Source organism: Marmota flaviventris, chromosome 1 (genome assembly GCF_047511675.1).
Source record: "Marmota flaviventris isolate mMarFla1 chromosome 1, mMarFla1.hap1, whole genome shotgun sequence".
Taxonomy (NCBI): Eukaryota; Metazoa; Chordata; class Mammalia; order Rodentia; family Sciuridae; genus Marmota; species Marmota flaviventris.
In genome coordinates this window covers 23,186,574-23,206,601 of record NC_092498.1, presented here as the reverse complement: position 1 = coordinate 23,206,601, position 20,028 = coordinate 23,186,574, and the positions used below count along the sequence as shown (strand labels likewise).

Below are 20,028 nucleotides of genomic sequence, written 5' to 3'. Positions count from 1 at the left end.
TTCTATATATAGATTATTTTTTAATACAAAAAATCACAGGATTTTCTTGCTCAAAATCTGCTAATACATTCCTATTATCCTAAGATCCTGGGGCTTCTCCATGCCCCTTCCCAACTTCATCTTCTGCTAGTCTTGTATCCTGTCAGCCACGCTTGCCATTTTAGGCTTTGTGCTATTCGTTAGACATGCTAAAGTCATTCCCTTCCAGGGCTTTCTTAATTCTATTCTCAAGAACTTCCTAGAGCTTACTCCCTTCATTCATTTTTCTATTCAAATGTCACCTTACAAGAAAGGTCTTCCTAGCTGGGAATGGTGGGGCACACCTGTTATCCCAGCTACTGGGCAGCCTAAGGCAGGAGGATTGCAAGTTCAAGGTGAGCCTCAACAACTTAACAAGACCCTGTCTCAAAATAAATTTCTATATATATATAAAGAAATTGAACCCAGGGACACTCCACTATTGAGCTATATAAAAGGATGGAAATATATATATATATATATATATATATATATATATATATATATATTATATTAATATATATATTATATATATAGTAGATGAACATAACATCTTTATTTTATTTTTATGTGCCTTCCACATACAAGGTGAGCACTCTACCAGTGAACTACAACCCCAGCCCCCTGAGTTCAATTTCTAATAAAAAAATGGGGGAGGACTTTTAAAATAAATACTCTGTCCCAATCATATTCTCTTTATTCTGCTTTATTATTCTTCAAAGTCCTTAGATTTATCCCTAATGTATTTGTTCATTTATCAAAGACTTTGGTTCACTACTATATCCCCAGGTGCCTGGGGCAGTAGCACTTGGCACACGGAGAATATTTGTTGATTGAAAGAGTGACTAAAAACTGAAAAGTTCCATTTGAGATTTTTTTATTTTGATTTATTGTTGGAACTACCTGATAGCCATCCCAAATTTAATTCCTTTTTATCCCATCCTGAAAGAAGAAATAATATAGATCCTAGGAAAAAGCAGTCGAACCACTATCCAGGGGGTTATGTGGCTTATCTACAACCTCTCTGAGGCATTTCAACCTACCCACCCTCTGTTCTATGCTCTCAGTTGACCTTGGTATGTCCCTTAGTTACAGTCTAATCACATGATGAGTGCCATGGCAATATAGCAATGGCCAGAGAAAGATAAAGATTCCTCTTCCTACAGCAAGAATAAAACAGTGTCATTCCAAAGGCTCAAGGGAGCCTGCCTCTGTTATGCCCTCAGTGCGGAGTCAGGTTGGCCCAGGAACAGTGGGAGGGCTTTGACCAGCAGGCAGGGCCAACCTCTTGGGGTGGCTCAGATGAACAGAGAAGTCAGACTTGAGAGTGTTAGCTTTAGAATAATGACAGAAAGCAAACTCAGGAAAGATCAGCAGATAAGTGAAGAGAGATGATACTTGGGGAAGACATGAGATCTAAAATGTCCAAACTAGTCACATAAGAGAAAAAGGGTGTCTCTGATTTTATATCTGGACCTACCTGCTTTTATATTTAAAGAGTAGATGAGAGAAGGGTTGGGGGGATGCTTTTGATGATAGCATGACCCAGAGAGTTTTAATGGAAGAGGAAAGAAATTGGAACAATTTGGAATTATACCCCAAGAGGGAGCCTCGATCCAGGAAACTATTGAAAGTCGCCCTCTGATGGTGACAAGTAGAAAGTCATTAATGAGAGCAGTTGGGGGACTTGGATGATGGGGACAATACCCAAGATGGTTAGAGAAAATTTAGATAGGTTTAAGAAAAGAAGACTCCCAAACTGATCAGAGAGTACTTTAGGCTTTCTTTTCTGATTTCACTTTTTGACTTTTGTAGGTGGAGCAGCACGTGCTGAGGAGCACGTTCAGGTAATAGTCCAGGGAATGGGTGAGGTCAGGACTCTACTGAAAGGAGGTCTGCAGAAAGGGGCAGACAGAAGCACAACAAAATGGGTCTAGGACATTATGGGAAAATGAACTCAGTTCTTCCTACTCAGCTGAAAGGAACTTCGGGAATATTGCGTGTTGAAATTTTAAAGGTAATTACCAAAGGAAAGTATGAATACTTCTCACAGAATATCTTGCTTGTTAATATTGTGAATGTGTCCTGGCTTCTAAATACTCATTTTATAGAAATATATCTCTCCATATAACTTTTTTTCCGTCTATTGTCTAAGTAAAATTTGTATTGATGTTCTCAAAATTCAATACAACTTTAAAAGCATGCATTTTAAAGATGTACAAGTAATAATTTGATTTATGTTCCAAGTACAATTGTAGTAGAATGTGGAAATCATATTGTAGTCACTTTACAAAGCCCAAGTTTTGACAAAGGGATATGAATTTCAGATGTTACTGGTGCTGAGAGCCCAAATTACTGCATCAAATCAACTGTTTGTTAACAATTACATTGTTTCTGATCAGAGTGTAATTCTAAAGCATTTTTCTTTCCAACACGATAATTTGTTAATGATATATAGATGTTTTGGTTGTTTTAGAAACTTGAGTGGGGGATTTTTGTTGACATACAACCCATGATGACATTTTCCACTTTAAATGATAGAAAATATACTCTTAACATTTTCATACATAACATTTGGTTTTCAGGAAAGGATTATTGACTTAAATGGGAGATGCCCCAAAATTAATTTATAATTTTCGAGAAAATACAAGGGGCTAAGGAAAAATTAATGGAATATGTCAAGAAAGGAAAAAGAATAAAAGCAAAGACAAAACATGGTAAATTGAAAACACAAAGATGGTAAATTAAAGTAAAATAAATCAAATAAATTAATAATCACAATAAATAAATGGATTAAACTCACTTATGAGAAAGACATTTTCGGGTTAGATTTTAAAGCATTCAGTCATGTACTCTTTGCTTGAACAGGCCTAATATATAATAGCAGAATGGCTGAAAAAGGAATGCAGTCCAAAGAGAGTTTTTTCCTTCTCTTTTCCCTCCTTTTAAATGTCCCCTACCTCCATCTAATTCGCCTCCTGTGCCATAATATTGCTATTTTATAGGTGTTGTCCATGTGTCTTTCCCCAACAAAAACAGCCAATAATGGCAGCTTGATGATGCCCAGGTGGATGGAAGCAGGTATTAGGTTATGTCGGCTATAAACAATAAATTCCAGAAGCCTCTTTCATCTGGCAGGGACAGTACAGCTTCACCATTTTCTGCATGTGTTCGGGCACTCACTCTGATCTTTCTATGCTCTACACGACGATGCTGTAACTAGATGCTCCAGACGTTGTTTTCCAGATTCCCTGGCTAGCTACCTTCCCATAGGTTCTGCCAAACTGGAGACACTTTCAAGAACTGAAAGTGGAGGAGGGAAGGCAGTCTCTCCCAGTTTCCAGTTTGGCTTTGCATACCCTCCAGCTCCAGCACACAGCTGTGATTCCAGCCACTAGTTTCTCTGACAACTCCCAGTAATAATCCCACTTTGGTCCATTAAGATGCTCGTAGCAACCAAACCCCCCATTGACTTGGATCCATTAGGCCATTGCCCTTAACATGGTCCAGCCTCCACCCCCTTAGCCGCCTGAGCACTAGCAGTAAAGCGTCCGCCTCTCTGTGTTCTGGGAACATTGCTTCCTCTTTTTCATTCCTCTAGCCCTGGGGTGATAACTGCTTCTAAAGATATTCATCTTCGGGTGCCTTCTACCTCTATTTTTTGCTTATTCAGTGCTCTAACACCTGTGTAGATTATTCCCTTTATTAAATATCTTTCACTTGAAATAGCCACTGTGGCTTCCACTATGCTGACTGGACCCTGACAGGTACAAGTACCTTGATCCTATCATGAAACCAAAGAAAATTATGCTGGTCCACTACATTGAGGGCTTAGAAAGCAGGAAATATCTTTGTGGTAAAAGACATGTATGCCAGGAAGCAGGAAATATGAGAACTTTGATATTAATGTTATTGTAGAGGGTCCAGTTTGGGGGTATATGGGATCTCTCTCCCAAAGTGGACTGACTGTCTTAAATTAAGAAAAAGGCACAATTTGGGGGTGGCAACAAATGACATATCTGGGTGTATTGCATTGACAAATACAACAGACGACTCTTTGAAAAATGGCTAGATTTGAATGGGGCCCAAAACAAGAAAAGATTCTTCAGCTGATTCAGGCTGCAAACACTTGGCTGTCATGATTCAGTAGATCCAATGAAGCTGAACGGTCAGGACGGTGAATGGAGCCTGTGTGGAGCCTTTGAAGGAGGCTGACATTCGTGACCCCTAGGGTTTTAGAACAAAAGCCATGCCCTTGTGGGCAACTAAATATTTTCCTTGTGAACCCATGCTAGAATTCCTTTGGGATACAAAATGAGGATTCAGGGTTATATGTGTTTGTCTACTATCATTTTTTCCTAAGAAATGCCAGTTTGCACTCCGTGATGGCTGCTTCCATGTCGTACCCACTGGTCGTCCAGGGAGCTTCCTGTATTCTTGTACATCTTGCAATAGACGTCATTGCCACTACGGCCAGGAACTCATGAAATCTCTTACGTTGATTCTGTGGGCCCATCTCCTAGTTTCTATGTGGTTTGCTTCTGGTCACACCCAAGATCTTCTTTAGAGTACTGGCCCTGAAGCTGAGGAAATGCTGGGGAGGTTAGGCATCTTGGGACACCCTGCAGTCAGTGAGCCATTGCAGTGCAAGTAGGAAAGTCTAGCTCCTTTGGCTTAGACTGGTCCAGATGGAGGTGTAGTTTCTTCTCCAGAACTCCCCCACTGGATCAGGTGGAGACCAGAATTCCATCTGAAATACATCTTTGTTTAATTGATTCTGTTTTTCTGTCTCCAACTTTCCTATTTATCCTGGGATGACTTCCTTAATAAATTATTTGAAAATGAATCCAAGCCTTAAGGTGAGCTTCTGGGAACCATGCTCTAAGACACATCTCCCTTTCTAATTTTTCCTCTAGATGCAAATTAACCTCCCTGTAGTTTTAATTTGAATTTCTCTGATTATTAATAAATTGAAACATTTCATTATATCTTCATCAATGTTTGGCATCAGATATCTGCCAATATTGCTTCATGTCTTTTACTTACTATCTCACTAAGATTGCTTCCTTTTTCTTGTTAATTTACAAGATTTTCCTGTGTATCCTAGATATTAGTCCATTATCCCTTTTAAAGATGACAAGTAATCTTCTTTGCTTCTATTATCTATCAATTTTCTCCCTGAATAGAAAGCTTTTTTTCTTTAGTGATTCCATCAAAAAATTTTTTTCATTAACTATTTTAAAGTGGATAATTCATTGACATTTATTTCATTCACAATATTATGCAACTACCACCTCTATCTAGTTCCAAACATCTCCACCAATCCAAAGTAAAATTCCTTAGGCATTAAGCAGTTTCTTTTCATTCTCCCTAACCCCCTAGGAGTGCTTAGCAACCACCAATTTGTGTTTTGTCTCTATAGATTTGTCTATTCTGGATATTTCATATTAATGAACTCATACAATATGTATCCTTTCATGTCTGACTTCTTTCATTTATCAGAACATTTTAGAGATTTAAAAATGTTATATATATATTCTTTTATTTTATTTATATATATAAACATGTACCAGTACTTTATCCTGTTTATGGCTGAATAATATTCCAATACAGAATACCATAATTTGTTTATCCATTCTTCCATAGAGAGACATTTGGGCTATTTCTCCCTTTTGATTATTAAGAATAGTGCTGATATAAACTTGCACACACATATGCTTGTTTGAGCACCTGCTTTTTATTATTTTGGATATAAACCTGGGAATAGAACTTCTGAATCATATGGGATAGTTCTATTTATCTTTAGGAACCAATAAATTATTTTCTTCAGTAACTGAACCATTTCACATTCCCACCACCCTTGAAAACACTTGCTATTTTCCATTTTTAAAGAAATTATAGCCATCCTACTGGGTGTGAAGTGGGACCTCATTGAGTTGTTGGAGAGTCTGAGTTTGATGCAATCAGATGTATCAGTGTTTTGCCTTATGGTGTGTGTTTTCTAAGTTTTGCTTAAAAGTCTGTCTCAGCTCCTAGAACATAAAGATATTCTGTTTGGGGTTTGTTTTCTTTTCTTTTTTTCTTTGTTTTGTTTTGCTTTTATTGTAATTTTTCTTTACACACTTAAGACTTTAGCCTATCTAGAATACCTCTTTATATTTGATATTATATAAGGATTCAGTTAGCATTTTTCAACAAAATAATGATATGGCATCAGGTCATAATCTAGTTATATTTGTCCACCTATGAACCAGTTTTTACAACACCATTTCTAGAAAACAATTTCTTAATGGAATTTTTATGCCTTAAATATATATTAAAGTCAGATACATAAATAATTTTTTTTTTCCATTCCACTGGTCTGTTTGTTCCTGAGCCCAAACCTGTTAATAGTAGCTGGGGCAAACTCCAATATTCTTTTTTATTTTTAAGATTGAATGTTTTTAAAGTTGACTTTTATTCATACTTCATACTTAAGAGTCAGTTTGTTGTTTTCCCCAAAATGTCTAACTAGAATTAGTTTTTAGTTGGATTTAATCAAAATTCAAGATTTAGAGAAAATATTTAGAAAATACCATAAAGCTGTACCATATAAAAGCATGAACTTTTTTCTATTTAGGTTTTCTTTATTGTCTTTAGTAGTTTATTCCCTCAAAAATAAGTTATTATACTACCAAGTTATGCCATTTTAAGAGTATAAAATTTAGATAGTTTTGTATCCTTTATTGGAAGTTCAAAGTTTTCTTTATACAAGTCTTCTGTATTGGGGATTAAATTTATTCCAAGCTATTTTATAGGTTTTGTGGCCACTGTGAATAGTGTCTTATTTTTTACTACCTTTTCTAGTTGGTTGTTATTGGTTTAAATTAGTTCTTTCTTTAAAAAATTATATATATATATATATATATATATATATTTTTTTTTTTTTTTTAGTTGTTGATGGACCTTTATTTATTTATTTATTTACATGTGGTGCTCAGAATTTAATCCAGCGCCTCATTCGTGCTAGGCAAGCACTCTGCCACTGAGCTACAACCCCAACCCTTTCTCTTTTCAACCACTTATATCATCTTTCTTCCCCTACAAAGTTGGCCTGGATCTTGAGCATGAACAATAGCAAAGGTGGGGATCCTACTCCTGATCTTTTTCTTTTTCTTGAACTAATTTCTGCATTAATAATGTTTGCCGGGGCTGGGGCTGAGGTTCAGTGGCAGACCACTTGCCTAGTACTTGTGAAGCACCGGGTTCAATCCTTAGTACCACACACACACACACACAAAATTAAAAAACAAAATAAAGGCATTTTGTCCATCTATGACTAAAAATAAATAAATAGATAAATAAAGTTTGCCATTGTTTTGTTTGGTTTAGGATTTTTGGTTTTTGGTACCAGAGATTGAACCTGGGGCACTCAACCAGTGAGCCTCATCCCCAGCCCTTTTTATTTTTATTTTGAGACAAGGTTTCACTAAGTTGCTTAGGTCCTTGCTAAGTTTCCTCAGTCTTCCCAGCCACGGGGATTACAGGCACACACCTCTGTGCCTGGTGCCATTGGTTTTTGACATATCGACTTTATCATGTTGAAGAATTTTCACTAGAATGTGCTCTGAAAGTTTTATTGAAGTCATTGTTAAGTGTTGAGGTATAACAAATGTCTTGGCCCCTGCTACTGCAAGCTCTTTCCCTTCATTATCCCTTTAGTCTATCCATGTGGGGAATTGTGTTGATAGATTTTTCTACATAAAGTCATACCACAATGTCTAAGATAAAATTTAATTGATCATGATGTATTTTTTTGATTATGATGTATTTTTTTAAACTTTTTAAAAATCTTTATTTATTTATTTATAATTTTTTTAATATTTATTTTTTAGGTGTGGATGGACAATGCCTTTATTTTTATGTGGTGCTGAGGATCGAACCCGGGTCCTGCCTGTGCTAGGTGAGCGCTCTATCGCTGAGCCACAATCTCAGCCCCATGATGTATTATTTTTAATGCTCTATAGACTCAATGATCTATTTTAAATTTTATTTAAATTTAGTTTGTAGATGAAATGGGCCTATACATTTCTGTGTTTTACTCAGCTTTGGGGGTGTTGATTTTGTTTCTTCCCATTACAGTAACCTCAAAAAATGATTGCTTGATTTCTATTTTTTTGGAAAAAATTACATAAACAAGACAGAAATAAACTATTCTTTGAAATTTTGATAGAAATGACCTGTGAAAAACATGGATTTAAGAGTTTGGTGGAGAGAAAGGGAATCCTTTGTACTTTGTATTTAATATTTATTTATGTGCTCAACATCTCCATTTCTCCTTGTGCTGATGCTAAAAATGTACATTTTTCTAGGAACTGATAAATAGATACTTTAAAAGTCTTCTATATCTATATAAGTCTTCTATATCCTCCTTTTTAAAAAAAAATTTATAGTTGTAGATGGATAGAATGCCTTTATTTTATTTATTTTTATGTGGTGCTAAGGATCGAACCCAGTGCCTCACACATGCTAGGCAGCACTCTGCCACTGAGCCACAACCTCAGCCCTATATCCTCCTTTTTTGTTCTGAATATTTTAGATCTTTTTATATAGATTACTCTTACCACAGATTTACCTAATTAATGCTTTTATCTAACACAGTTTTTGGTTTTGTCCTCACTGACTTAACTCACTGACTTACTGATTTCTGCTTCTATCTTTATTATTTTCTTCCTCCCACTTTTTTTTTTTTTTTTTTTTTTTTAGTACTGGGAATTGAACCCAGGGGCGCTTAACCACTGAGCCACATCCCCAGTCCTTTTTAACATTTTATTTAGAGACAAGGTCACACTAAGTTGCTTAGGGCCTCACTAAGTTGCTGAGGCTGGCTTTGAAATTTTGATCCTCCTGCCTCAACCTCCTGAGCCGCTAGGATTATAGGCCTATGCCATAGCACCCAGCTATTTTCTTTCTTTTTATTTTTTGGGTTTACAATGTTACTCTTTTGTCAACTTCTTTAATTTTGTACATAGTGCATGTATTTTTATCCTGCTAGCCACCTCCAAGAGTAATCAATATTTCTAACTTCTAACAGCATAGATTAGTTTTGTCTGCTTCTGTATTTGATTTAAACAGAATCATATTTTATATATCCTTTTGTGTCTATTCTGTTTCCTACTTATGTTTGTGAAACTCATTCATATTTTGTATATAGTTGTATATACATTCACTTCATTTTATAATATTATATAGTGAAAATATACCACAATTTTTTATCCATTCTGTTGCTGATTGGCATTAAATAGTTTCCAGTTTGAAACAATTATAGAGTGTGTGACTATGAACATTCTAACTGAAGTTTTGATGAACATATATACTCACTTTTTTGGTGAGAGGGACCTCAGGAATTGAACTCAGGGGCACTTGACCACTGAGCCATATCCTCAGGCCCTATTTTGTTTTTATTTAGAGACAGAATCTCACTGATTTGCTTAGCGCCTCACTTTTGCTGATGTTGGCTTTAAACTTGCAATCCTCCTGCCTCAGCCTTCCCGAGCTGCTGGGAAATACTCACTTTTATTAAGTGTATATTGAGCAGTAGATTTCCTGCTTTTGTGTATGTTCAGCTTTAGTGAATACAGCCAAAAAATTACCCGTAATGGTTGTACCATCTATATTATCAACAGCATGGGTGAGAGTTCAAATTGCTCCACATCTTCTTAGACACTTGGTGTTTTCCATTTTTTTTTCATGTTTGCTATTTTGGTTTAGTTTGTAATTGCACCTGATTGTATTCATATTGGCACTTTCTTGATGGCTAGTGAAGTTGAAATAATTTTTATTTCTCAGCCACTTAGATATTCTGTTTATTTATGAATGACTTTTCTATTTCTTGATATGTGAATTTATAAATACCAATTTCCGCCTAAGATCCCTTTAGCTGTGCCCACAAATTTCTGCCATCCTGGAGACCTGCCTCAGCTCAGATCTCATGAGAAATTCTCTATGAACAGTTAACTGAGAAGGAAACATGTGAACCTTGTTTATATAGGTGGCGCTTCACAATGGTATTAGACAGAAACAGAATGTAGTGGCATTGCCGTCCCTCTCAAGGATAACAAAAAAGGAAAAGAAAATAGGAAAATAGACCAGATGGGTAGGACTTGCAAGCAGAAAAGCCCATCATCTCACGCCTTACTCTGTACTCAAGATGAGACAGTATGTTGTGATTTCATGAACAGTTGAACAATTTGTTCACTTATGAATGAACGCTTGAGCAGAGGATTCACACTGGCTTGTAGGTGGAGCCTGATGGTTTGGTCACATAGGAACTTGGAAGGAAGAAGATTAAAGGTTTAAGAAAAAGGATTTTAAAATTTCTCCTGTTTTTAAGAATTTTCTCTTGAGCTCATTCCTCCTCTAGCTATAGCTCCATTTCTTTCCTTCCCCTTACAACATAATTTCTCAAAAGATTGGTCTGTAGTATGTCCAATGTCCCTGTCCCCTTTTTAGCCCACTTTGAGCCAGCAGACATCCTTAACACTTTGCTAAAATTGCTATTACAAATTTTATCTGCATTACTTCTTCCAAAGGGAATTTTCAGTCCAAATCTTATTTAACTTCTTGGCCACACCTTTCATAACTCATCTTCTTGGTCTTCAGGGAGATGCATTTGTAAACTTTCCCTCCCTCCTAAAATCCAGATTCATATATCCACACAACATCTTCCCACCTCCTCTTGGATATCAAACAACACATCCAAAAATAGTCTTGTCATATCTACTCAGTGACACATATACACCTGACCTAGACTTCTTGTGATCCTTCCCATCTCAGGAATGGCAATTACTATTTTTCCACCAATAGCCAATAAATATTGGAGTCAACTTCCTCTCTGTGTCTCATACCCATATCCAATCTTTCAGCACATTTACCATCCTCCCGCGCTGCTCCCAAGCAGTCTAAGGCATCATTTTGCCTTGGCCACATTGCTAAACTATCCTCCCGGCTGGCTCATTTCCTCCCCCTCACCTCTTCAGTCCATCTCAACACAGCAACCAAAATGGAGCTGTGGACACAAGTCAGATCATGTTGCCCCTTTGCTCAAATCCCCTGCCCTCACTAATTTGTCAATTCACTAATGATGTCCCATGAAGTCTTACATGGCTTGACCTCTGCCCTGCCTCCCTACTCCTTCATCTCTCTGATGATCTCTTAATACTGACCCTCTTACTCAGTCCACTTGACCCACTAGTCTTCTCTCTGTTCCTCACATTCCCCAGGCAGGCTCACTTCTCAGGGCTTTTCCCCTTGTTCTTTCCTATGCATGGTTTCTTTTTCCCAGGAACCTATAATCTCACTTCCTTTTCTCCTTCAGGTCTTCTCAGAGCCCCCTCTGCTACTTTATTTAAAAGGGTGCTAGTTCCTTCTCATGCAATATTTCCTGTTGTATCATTTCATTATTACCTGTGAATATTCAATAGACTACATATTTTAGGAAGGTCTCTTATTTGCTTTACAGTTCCATGAAGTTAAGGGCTTTGTCTGTTTTTTTGGTTGCTCTGTCCTCAGCATTCAGAATAGTGTTTTGCACATAGTAGGTGATTTGATAAGTGCTGTTTGAAGAATTACGTATTGACTACCTCCTGTGTGCCTCGCTCAATCCACTCATTTCCATGTCTGCCCATTTGCTCTCTGCTTGGGACACTAACCTGTTTGGTCCACTCTCTTTGTCCTATGGCTTTTGGTTGGGTTTGGTAAATAGGAACCCCAACAGGAAATAAGTGGAATAAGGAGATTATTCCTCTTCTGACTTCTCCCTATTGGGGCATCTCAACTGAATGGGATAGCTTTTCTCTAGGTGGCCCTCCGCTTGAATTTCTCCTTCTGGGTCCTGGAAATTTCTCTTTCCCTCTGATTTTGGAGTCTGGCATGGTAAAACAAACTAGGGTACTATACTGTCCTTTGTGGTTTCTCTATATGTGGCCTTTTATAAATAAGTCTCTTTGCCTCCTTGAAATATCTTAATTTATGTGTACCATTGTTTCTGCTTAGATCCTGAGTGATAGTGAACCCATGAATGCACTGCTCTGAACAATCCCCAAATGTAAGAATATTTGTTTCACGTGACTGTCCGTCAAAGACTCTTTTTGCAGAGCAGGCTGAAGTATCAGGTAGATAAAATGACCTGCTCTGTAGATGTCAGCCGGCCTCTTTCCCAGCATTGAGAACTTGTTTCATGGGCTCATGAACACAGTGTATTAATGGCAGATGGAGTTTTATGAAGAGTCTTAATAACATGGATCCGTTTTCCTTTTCATGTTAACAACCCATGAGCAGCAACCAGTGCTCAGCCCTCCCAGTCAGACAAGTGGTAGCAGATAAGTCACACTGAATCCCTTCAACCATAAATGGGATTGTGCTTTTTCCCACATGGAAGACACATTCTGGCCGGGAGCGTGTTTCCCTTGCCTTCCCTGCATCGTCTCCCATTTGCATCATCCTTGGCTTTAGTGTTCATTCAGTAATACAATATCTTTATATATATAGTTGCTCCCGTGCTAAAAGGGCAAGAACCGAGGGCAGGGCGTGGATGGAGTCCAACTTTCTTAGCAGGGAGCGGAGATAAATGTCTGCACATGTAATGTAATGTAATGTCATTGTCTCAGAGAAGATTCTCAACTATTGGTATAAAGTGAAAAATTTTCCCCCAGTGACTACTATTATCTGTTTTCTTTTGAAATTCCCCTTCCTATCAATTCAATATTTTCCAATAACTTTCATCTATTGTAACAATCATTTTCAGTTCTTATAACTCCTTGCTGTTCATTTTACAACTTAGATCTTATATAATTTTAAAGCATCCCCCTAAGCCCCTTAACAAACCTAGTTTCTGGCAGCTTAGAGTGGAGAGAGGCAGTATAGCCCCCTACACGGGCCCCTTGGAGGATGGAGCAGGGAAGAGGGATAGCAAGGGAATTTCTTGTGGGATTGCCTGTGGAGAGAGTAAGGTCCTCTTATTGGTTCAGTGTCCATGGATTTGGTGTGGACAAGGTGCTGGTTCCAACAGGCTGCACAGCAGACCCCCTACCCCAGCCATTCTCCCCATGGCTACCTTCCAGCTGGGATCCACACGTCCCCTTCCTCATGTGTGTGCACATCTGTGCCTCATGGTAGCAACTTCAGCAAGATGTAGCCCCAGATCCCATTCACCCTTTGCAACTAACTCGGGCCCACAGGCTTTAGGAGACCTCCACATGCTGTTTCTCCTAGAAACCAGGGACTTGGTGAGGGAATAATCGTGGCTGCTTCTCTCTCTCTCTCTCTCTTTTTAAGCCCAACCATATTATCTCCCCTTTACATTTTCTACCTGATCTCAAGGTGTAGGGGCAGGTCCCTTGGTGGTCCTTCCATTCACCTGGAGTGCCACCTAGCAGCCTCTCTCACAGGACATGGATAGTTTTCTTCAAATTAAATAAACAAATAAAATAAATGAAAATCACTTTGTTAGGAATTACTATGTTAAAATGAGTTTTTCTCTTATTGGTTAAGAAAGAGTCTCCTGGGCTGGAGATACAGCTTGGTTGGTAGAGTTCTTGATTTGCATGCACAAAGCCCTAGGTTCAACCCCAGCACCACAAAAAGAAAAAAGAAAGAAAGAAAGAGTCTCCTAAGTTATAAAAAATCTCAGTCTGTAAGGAAGAAAACAGAATTTCTCTTTAAAAATAGGGCCAAGCCAGGTGCAGTGGTGCAGGCCTGTAATCCTAGTAACTTGGGAGGCTGAGGTAAGGGAATTGCAAGTTTGAGTCCACCCTGGGTAATTTAGTGAGACCCTGCCTCAAAACAAAAAGATAAAAAAGGATTGGGGAGGACTTCAGTGGAAGAGTGTCCTTGAGTTCAATACCCAAGACTGCTAAATAAATAAACAAAAAAACAAACAAATAAACCAGGGCTGAGTGGCCAAGTCTGGAATCAGATAGTCCTGCCCTGTCCTTGAGAGGCCTGAGTTGGAGTCTCTTGGCTCACTTTCCACTGACCTGCAGCTTAATGTCAATCTGTAGTGCTTTGACTCTGTTGCTAAGTCTGTCCTGTTCAGCTTTCAGAAGCATGGACAATCTGACCATCCTGGCTGCACGTCTCTGGGGATGACAAACCAGCAAGGCACTTTAGCATCTGGCTCTATTTTATGCCAAGACTCAAGGTGATGTTCTATGCCTGAAAAAATTATTTAACCCAGTCCCAAATCAGCACCTGACAGCTAACAGAAGGCCTTAATTTCTATCTTTTCCCTAGTGATTCCACTGCGGGGGAGATTGTTTACGCCCTGGCCAGAATGACTAATTTCAAACCTGTTCCCTCTGTCTTCTATACGGAGGAGCATTTGTAAGTGGACACCTGGAACTGATGTCTCCAAAATGATCGACTACATTCTAAATTAGATGGGATGCCAGGAAACAATGTCCCTGAAGTGGAAGATCCTTGTCCTGTTGCCTATGATCTACCTTAGTATCTCCAGAAAGCCCCTCACAGGTAACCTTGAAGTTCCTCCCTGAGCCCTTGAAGGGCTACCTAGGATCTCTTAGGCTACCCCAGTTTAAAAAGTTTCACCCCCAAATAGGAACATGACTGGGCATTTTTCAAACAGGACCCTTCCTAGTCTGTCTCAGGATGGCGATCACACTCCAGGTATTTACAAAATCTGTGGGTGCTCACTTTCTAGCTAAGTATGTTCTGATCTGATGGAGATTTCTTGATAAGAGTTCTGTATCCTTCTTGTTCTCTTATTGTTAATTTTGGGCAATGCTTATTAAAATTGGAGATAGTGATGGTTTAGAGATTATTGGCCCAACTTGCTTTTGTTAAAATTTTAAAGTGGATTACTCTAAAATGATTTAGGGAAAAAGATACACATATATGTACATACAAATTATATTTATGTGTGTCTGTGTTACACAGACACACATATACGTATATGTAAAGAGAGGTAAGTAAGGTAAATGTGGTAAATTCTTTACATTTGGAGAGTGATTTTGAAAGGAGCATTGGAATTTTGTGTATCATTATTGCAATTTCTCTGTTAGTCTAAAATTATGTCAAAATAAAAGTTGGAAAATATATAAATACACATGTAAGGTAAGATTAAGACACTTGAAAAACATCCCATAATATTAGCAGTGGTTATTGCTAACCTGGAATTACAAGACAGTTTTGTTTTCTCCTTTTGGCTTATCTATATTTTAAATTGTTCTACAACAGAAATGTTTTGCCTTTGCTTTGTGATAAGGATGAAAGAACATTAAAGTTATAAATTAGTAAAAGGCAATATTTTTTCAAAGTTGATCTTGTTGGCATGCTAACCACATAACCCTATTGCTCTTCCTGGGAATGCAACTTGACATTGGATTCAGTAATGTGTGGTCTAGATTTCCTGTTTTGAGTGAGTAGATGTTTTGTTCTGTGATCAAAACAGGGGGAACAAGTAATTGAAAGGGGCTCCTCGCATTCCTACTGCCTTTGAAAATTATTGATATTTTGCTGGCTCTCTGGGTACCAGTCCATATTCATTTTCCACCTTTCTCTGTTCTTCTTCCTCAGAAGTCTGACAAAGTCAAAATGTTCTCTGGCTTCACTGGGTTTGGCCAATGGCGATCAAGGAACAATAACAACAACCAGAATCCGCGGAAGGGAGTAAAAATCAGCTGTGGGTATTTTTTTGGGGTGGGGGGTTCCACCCTTGCAGGCTTGCTACAAGTTGGCTTTGTCCATTACTGCAAGAACATTGCACCGGTCAGGTGTCCCTCTCCACTTGGCTCTTTTCTAAGCTTCAGGATCTCAGTGTCCTTTTGAATTATGAGCATTAACCCTGGTGTCACAGGGTTTCCCCCTGAAGTTGAGTTTTATCAAGGAGGTATAATACCTTGTTAATTTATTTACTATTATTTACATACCTGTCTGTCTTCTACCCTGGGACTTCCTTGAGTGGGGAGTCCAAGAAGCAGGACAGACTCTAAAGTCAGTGCATGGGAGGAGAGTGATGTCATTCTGGACTTGAGGTCTCATTCACTCTGACTGGCCTCTGACCATTGCAGCCTCCTCATTAGCTGCCAGGTCTCTAGAAGAGAAGAGCTCTAGAAGAGACTGGACTCTTTTCTTTCAAAATGAACCTTCAAACATCTGCTATCACCAGCTCCTAATTACTGTTCTGGAGAAAAACAACTATTAAATCTTGTGGAATTTGAGGATCCTTATTTCAGCCGTGATGTCTATCCAAGGGCCAGAGATTCCCATTTTTTCTTGGGTGTTTTTTGGAACCAGAAAACCAAATCACCATGCCATAAAGGCCTCTGAATTATTCAGTGGACCTGGAATGGGTAGGACAGGGACAAACCTGGCCTGACCAGTCTCCCACTTCCAAGAGGCACTGGCCAGCCACCCCATACACCTTCAAGAGGTGCAGGTTTGGCCCTTCCTGGCCCACAGCCGCCTATGGGAACGGAGGCTGTCCTGGCCAGGGCCACTAATGGCTCAGTGATCTCTACTCCCTCCGGGACATGGAAGCCAGGGATTATACTTTTCTGGCCATGGGAACTTTCCTGGTGAGGGAAGGATCTTATGTCTTAAGTGTTTGCTGGGGAGGTGACCCCTTGTAGAGTCCACACTATGTGACTATATCCATAAGTTATTTGCCTTGGGTGTATCTTCCTGGACTCTTGGATTCCTCTCAGGATAAAACACACTGGCTGAGATGGTTAATTTTATGTGTCAACTTGATGATACCATGAGGCACACAGATATTGGTCATACATTATTCTGGGTGTGCCTGTGAAAGTGCTTGTGGATGAGAATAACATTCAAATGGGTAGACTGAGTTAGGTGGATTGCCCTCTCTGATGTGGGTGGGCCTCATTCAATCAGTTGAAGGTCTTATTAGGACCAAAAAAAAAAAAAGAAAAAAACTGAGTAAGAGAGAACTCCTCCTGCCTGAATGCCTGTAAGCTGGGACATCCATGTTGTTCTAGCCTTTACACTGGTTTTAAAGTTGCAGGTCTTTGGTCTAGAACTGCACAACCAGCTCTCCTGGGTCTTCAGCTTGTCCACTACACATCTTAGGACTTGTCAGCTTCTGTAATGGTGTGAGCCAATTCCTTGTAGTAAATCTCTTTATACACGCACACACACACACACACACACACACACGCACGCACGCACACACAGTATTTGGTTCCTACTTCTCTGGAGAACCCTATCCTGGCTATTCCCAGAGGGCTCTTTTTCTGGGTTCCATGCTGCCTTTCCTACCATCAGAGTGGTGAGGTCTCTCTCCATGGCATGCCATGACGCCTGTTTATCTTCTCTGGTAACCAGGATTTCATTGCCCTGTTGCCTCTATTCAGCCCTGGGTACGAGGCCACAGTACCTGGTGAATGGCTCCCTGAACTCTCCAGCACCCAGCATTAATGGGGAAAGTGCTTGTTCCATCTCTACCTGCTGCCTGATCTCCTGGGGCTCTATCTGCCCACACAGTGCAGACCCAGCTGACCCAGGTGCACATTGCCACCACCAGCTCCTACCTGGCTCCTCTGAGCATCAAGCCAGGTCAAAGGGGAACACCGGGCTCTATGTGTTAGGGACTCCTGTCACTGTGCCTCCTTAGATTCTGAAGCTGCATAACCTCCAAACCTCATTGATAGGATCCCTCAGAACTTTGTCAGAAATGCCATCCCCTAGCCACCTTTTAATGTGTATGGATTGGCCTAGAGATTTTTTAAAAATATTTTTTAGTTGTCAATGGACTGTATTTATTTATATGTGGTGCTGATAATTGAACCCAGTACCTCACACATGCTAGGCAAACACTCTACCACTGAGCTACAACCCCAGCCCTGGTCTAAAGATTTGTTTTTCCTATATGTTTTTTTTTCTTTTTGATACCAGGTATTGATTTCAGGGGCACTCGACCACTGAGCCACAAACCCAGCCCAATTTCATATTTTATTCAGACTGTCTTAGTGCCTTGCTATTGCTGAGGCTGGCTTTGAACTTGTGATCCTCCTACCTCAGCCTCCTGAGCTGCTAGGATTACAGGCGTGCACCACTGCACCCGGCTTTTCCTACACTCTTAAACAAAAAGAGAAAAAGTTTCTCACAAATCTTAAAAGATGAGTCAAAGATCGAGAGCTATTTTATAAAGATAACCTGTGTAAGTCAGCAATTAAAAATAAGAAATCCCATCTCAAAGAGTCTGGATTAGGATACCCCAAATCCACTCCCAAAATGAGAGGTTAAAAATAAGAGCCAGACAGCATTGGCTGGGTATCAGAGGTAGGACTAGCCACTTATAATTTAGCTTAGAGATTCCCTAAAACTAAGAGAAATATTCTTCCCCCTTCCCATCCTCCTGCTCCTTGTTTGCATCGTAGAGTGTGGGAAAGGGAAAGATTTTATTGTTTGATATCTGGAGCAATGATAGGATGTGCAATTACAAAGACAGCCCAGATGCTAACTCCTGTAATAACCAAACAGCAGGCCTGTTACCTGTTTGATTTGACAATCTACCAAATACTGTGCTTCAAATTGCAAGGGTAATTTGAGTGAATATGTGTATTTAGGGAATCAAGGGATCAAATCTCTGCTCCTATTCATTTATAAAATATTCAATTTTTGAAATGGAGTAGGAGTTTACTATGGTACATGGGAGCCTAAAACTTGGTGGTAGGGTAGATTCTAGCCTATTGCAAGATAAAGGATGACTGCAGGCTTTCACATAAGTGACTCATGATGTCACCAAAAGAGCAACAGGATGCTTAAGCAGATTCATTCATTTTCTATCATATATATATATATATATATATATATATATATATATATATATATATATATATATATGCACATACATACATATATTCATTCCTCCTTTATATATTGCAAAAGGAATCTTGGTTTTCTTCAGGAAGGCACGAGACTATGGATCATAATTAGGCTGATTCCATTATAACAGTCCCTTCCTAAATTGTTCAGAATTTCCTGCAGCTAGACGTTCTTATATGACGCAGTTCTTTCCCTTAAGAGGTGAGGAGAAGTATCACCCACTGCTTGGGGCAGGTGGGAATAATTGTGGAAAGCTTTTGCTTTTCCGGCAAGAGGGAGAGACACAAGTGGTTCTACCTTCCCTTTCTTCCTGTGTTAAACCTGAACAAGAGGCACAGAGCTGGTTTGATCACTTTGCAACCCTGATGTAGCAAAGCAAGAGACGCTGACACAGAGCTGCTGACCAAATTCTACAGGCCTTTCCCTCCAGATTTCTTATTATAGAAGAAAAATAAACCTCTCCTGGTTAAGTTACTGTAGGGTGTCCTGTTGCTTGCAGCCAAAAGCAATCATACCTAATACAGGTGCTTGAGCCAAATTAAGAATTTCAATATATGTTCACCAGGGGGACAGAAGCTTCTAATACATCCTTTTCCAAGGATTTGAATCCTAAATTGACTCTGATATGGCCAAAGGGTACACTCTAAAGACTAATGGGACCTAGCTGGTAAGCTACATTTTCTCTTGTGTGAAAGTCGAACAGGTGCAGTTGCAAATATAAAATGATAGCATTGAATGATAATCACACTCGTTTTCCCACTAGGAGATAATAGGACTGGCCTCTACTCTTAGTACCCAACTTGAATTTTCCAGGGGTTTCCAGCTGTGGGTCATGGAAGGTCGGTGTGCAACCAAGATGCTAGGTTCTCACTTCTCCCAGAACAGCTACTCGAAATACAATTTGGTCTGTGCTGTGAACAAGGGTGCTGCCTCCCAGAGCAGCTCATCCAGCAGCCCAGGCTGGGCATGTACTCAGAGCTTGGTGGGCCAGAAAAAAGAAAAGAATTTTGCCCCATAGTAACTGCAATGTCAACCTACGTTTCCTTGATGAACAAAGTGGGGTGGCTAGGAAAAAACCTTCAAGAATGTTTCTTAGGCTTCTTGCAGTCAAACAACCCAACCAATGGTACTAAGTGGAACGAAAGCACAACTTTCCTTTCCTCC

At 39.3% G+C, this 20,028-nt stretch overlaps 1 protein-coding gene across 1 annotated transcript in view; it reads right to left on the bottom strand.

Annotated features, from left to right (window-relative positions):
* Tsga13 (testis specific 13) overlaps nucleotides 1-14,120 on the bottom strand; it is a 51,568-nt gene extending 37,448 nt beyond the window's left edge. The window contains exon 1 of the mRNA XM_071608562.1: nucleotides 14,034-14,120. Coding sequence (XP_071464663.1) covers nucleotides 14,034-14,120 — 87 coding nt within the window. The remainder of the gene's footprint in view (nucleotides 1-14,033) is intronic.
* Nucleotides 14,121-20,028: the final 5,908 nt, after the last annotated feature.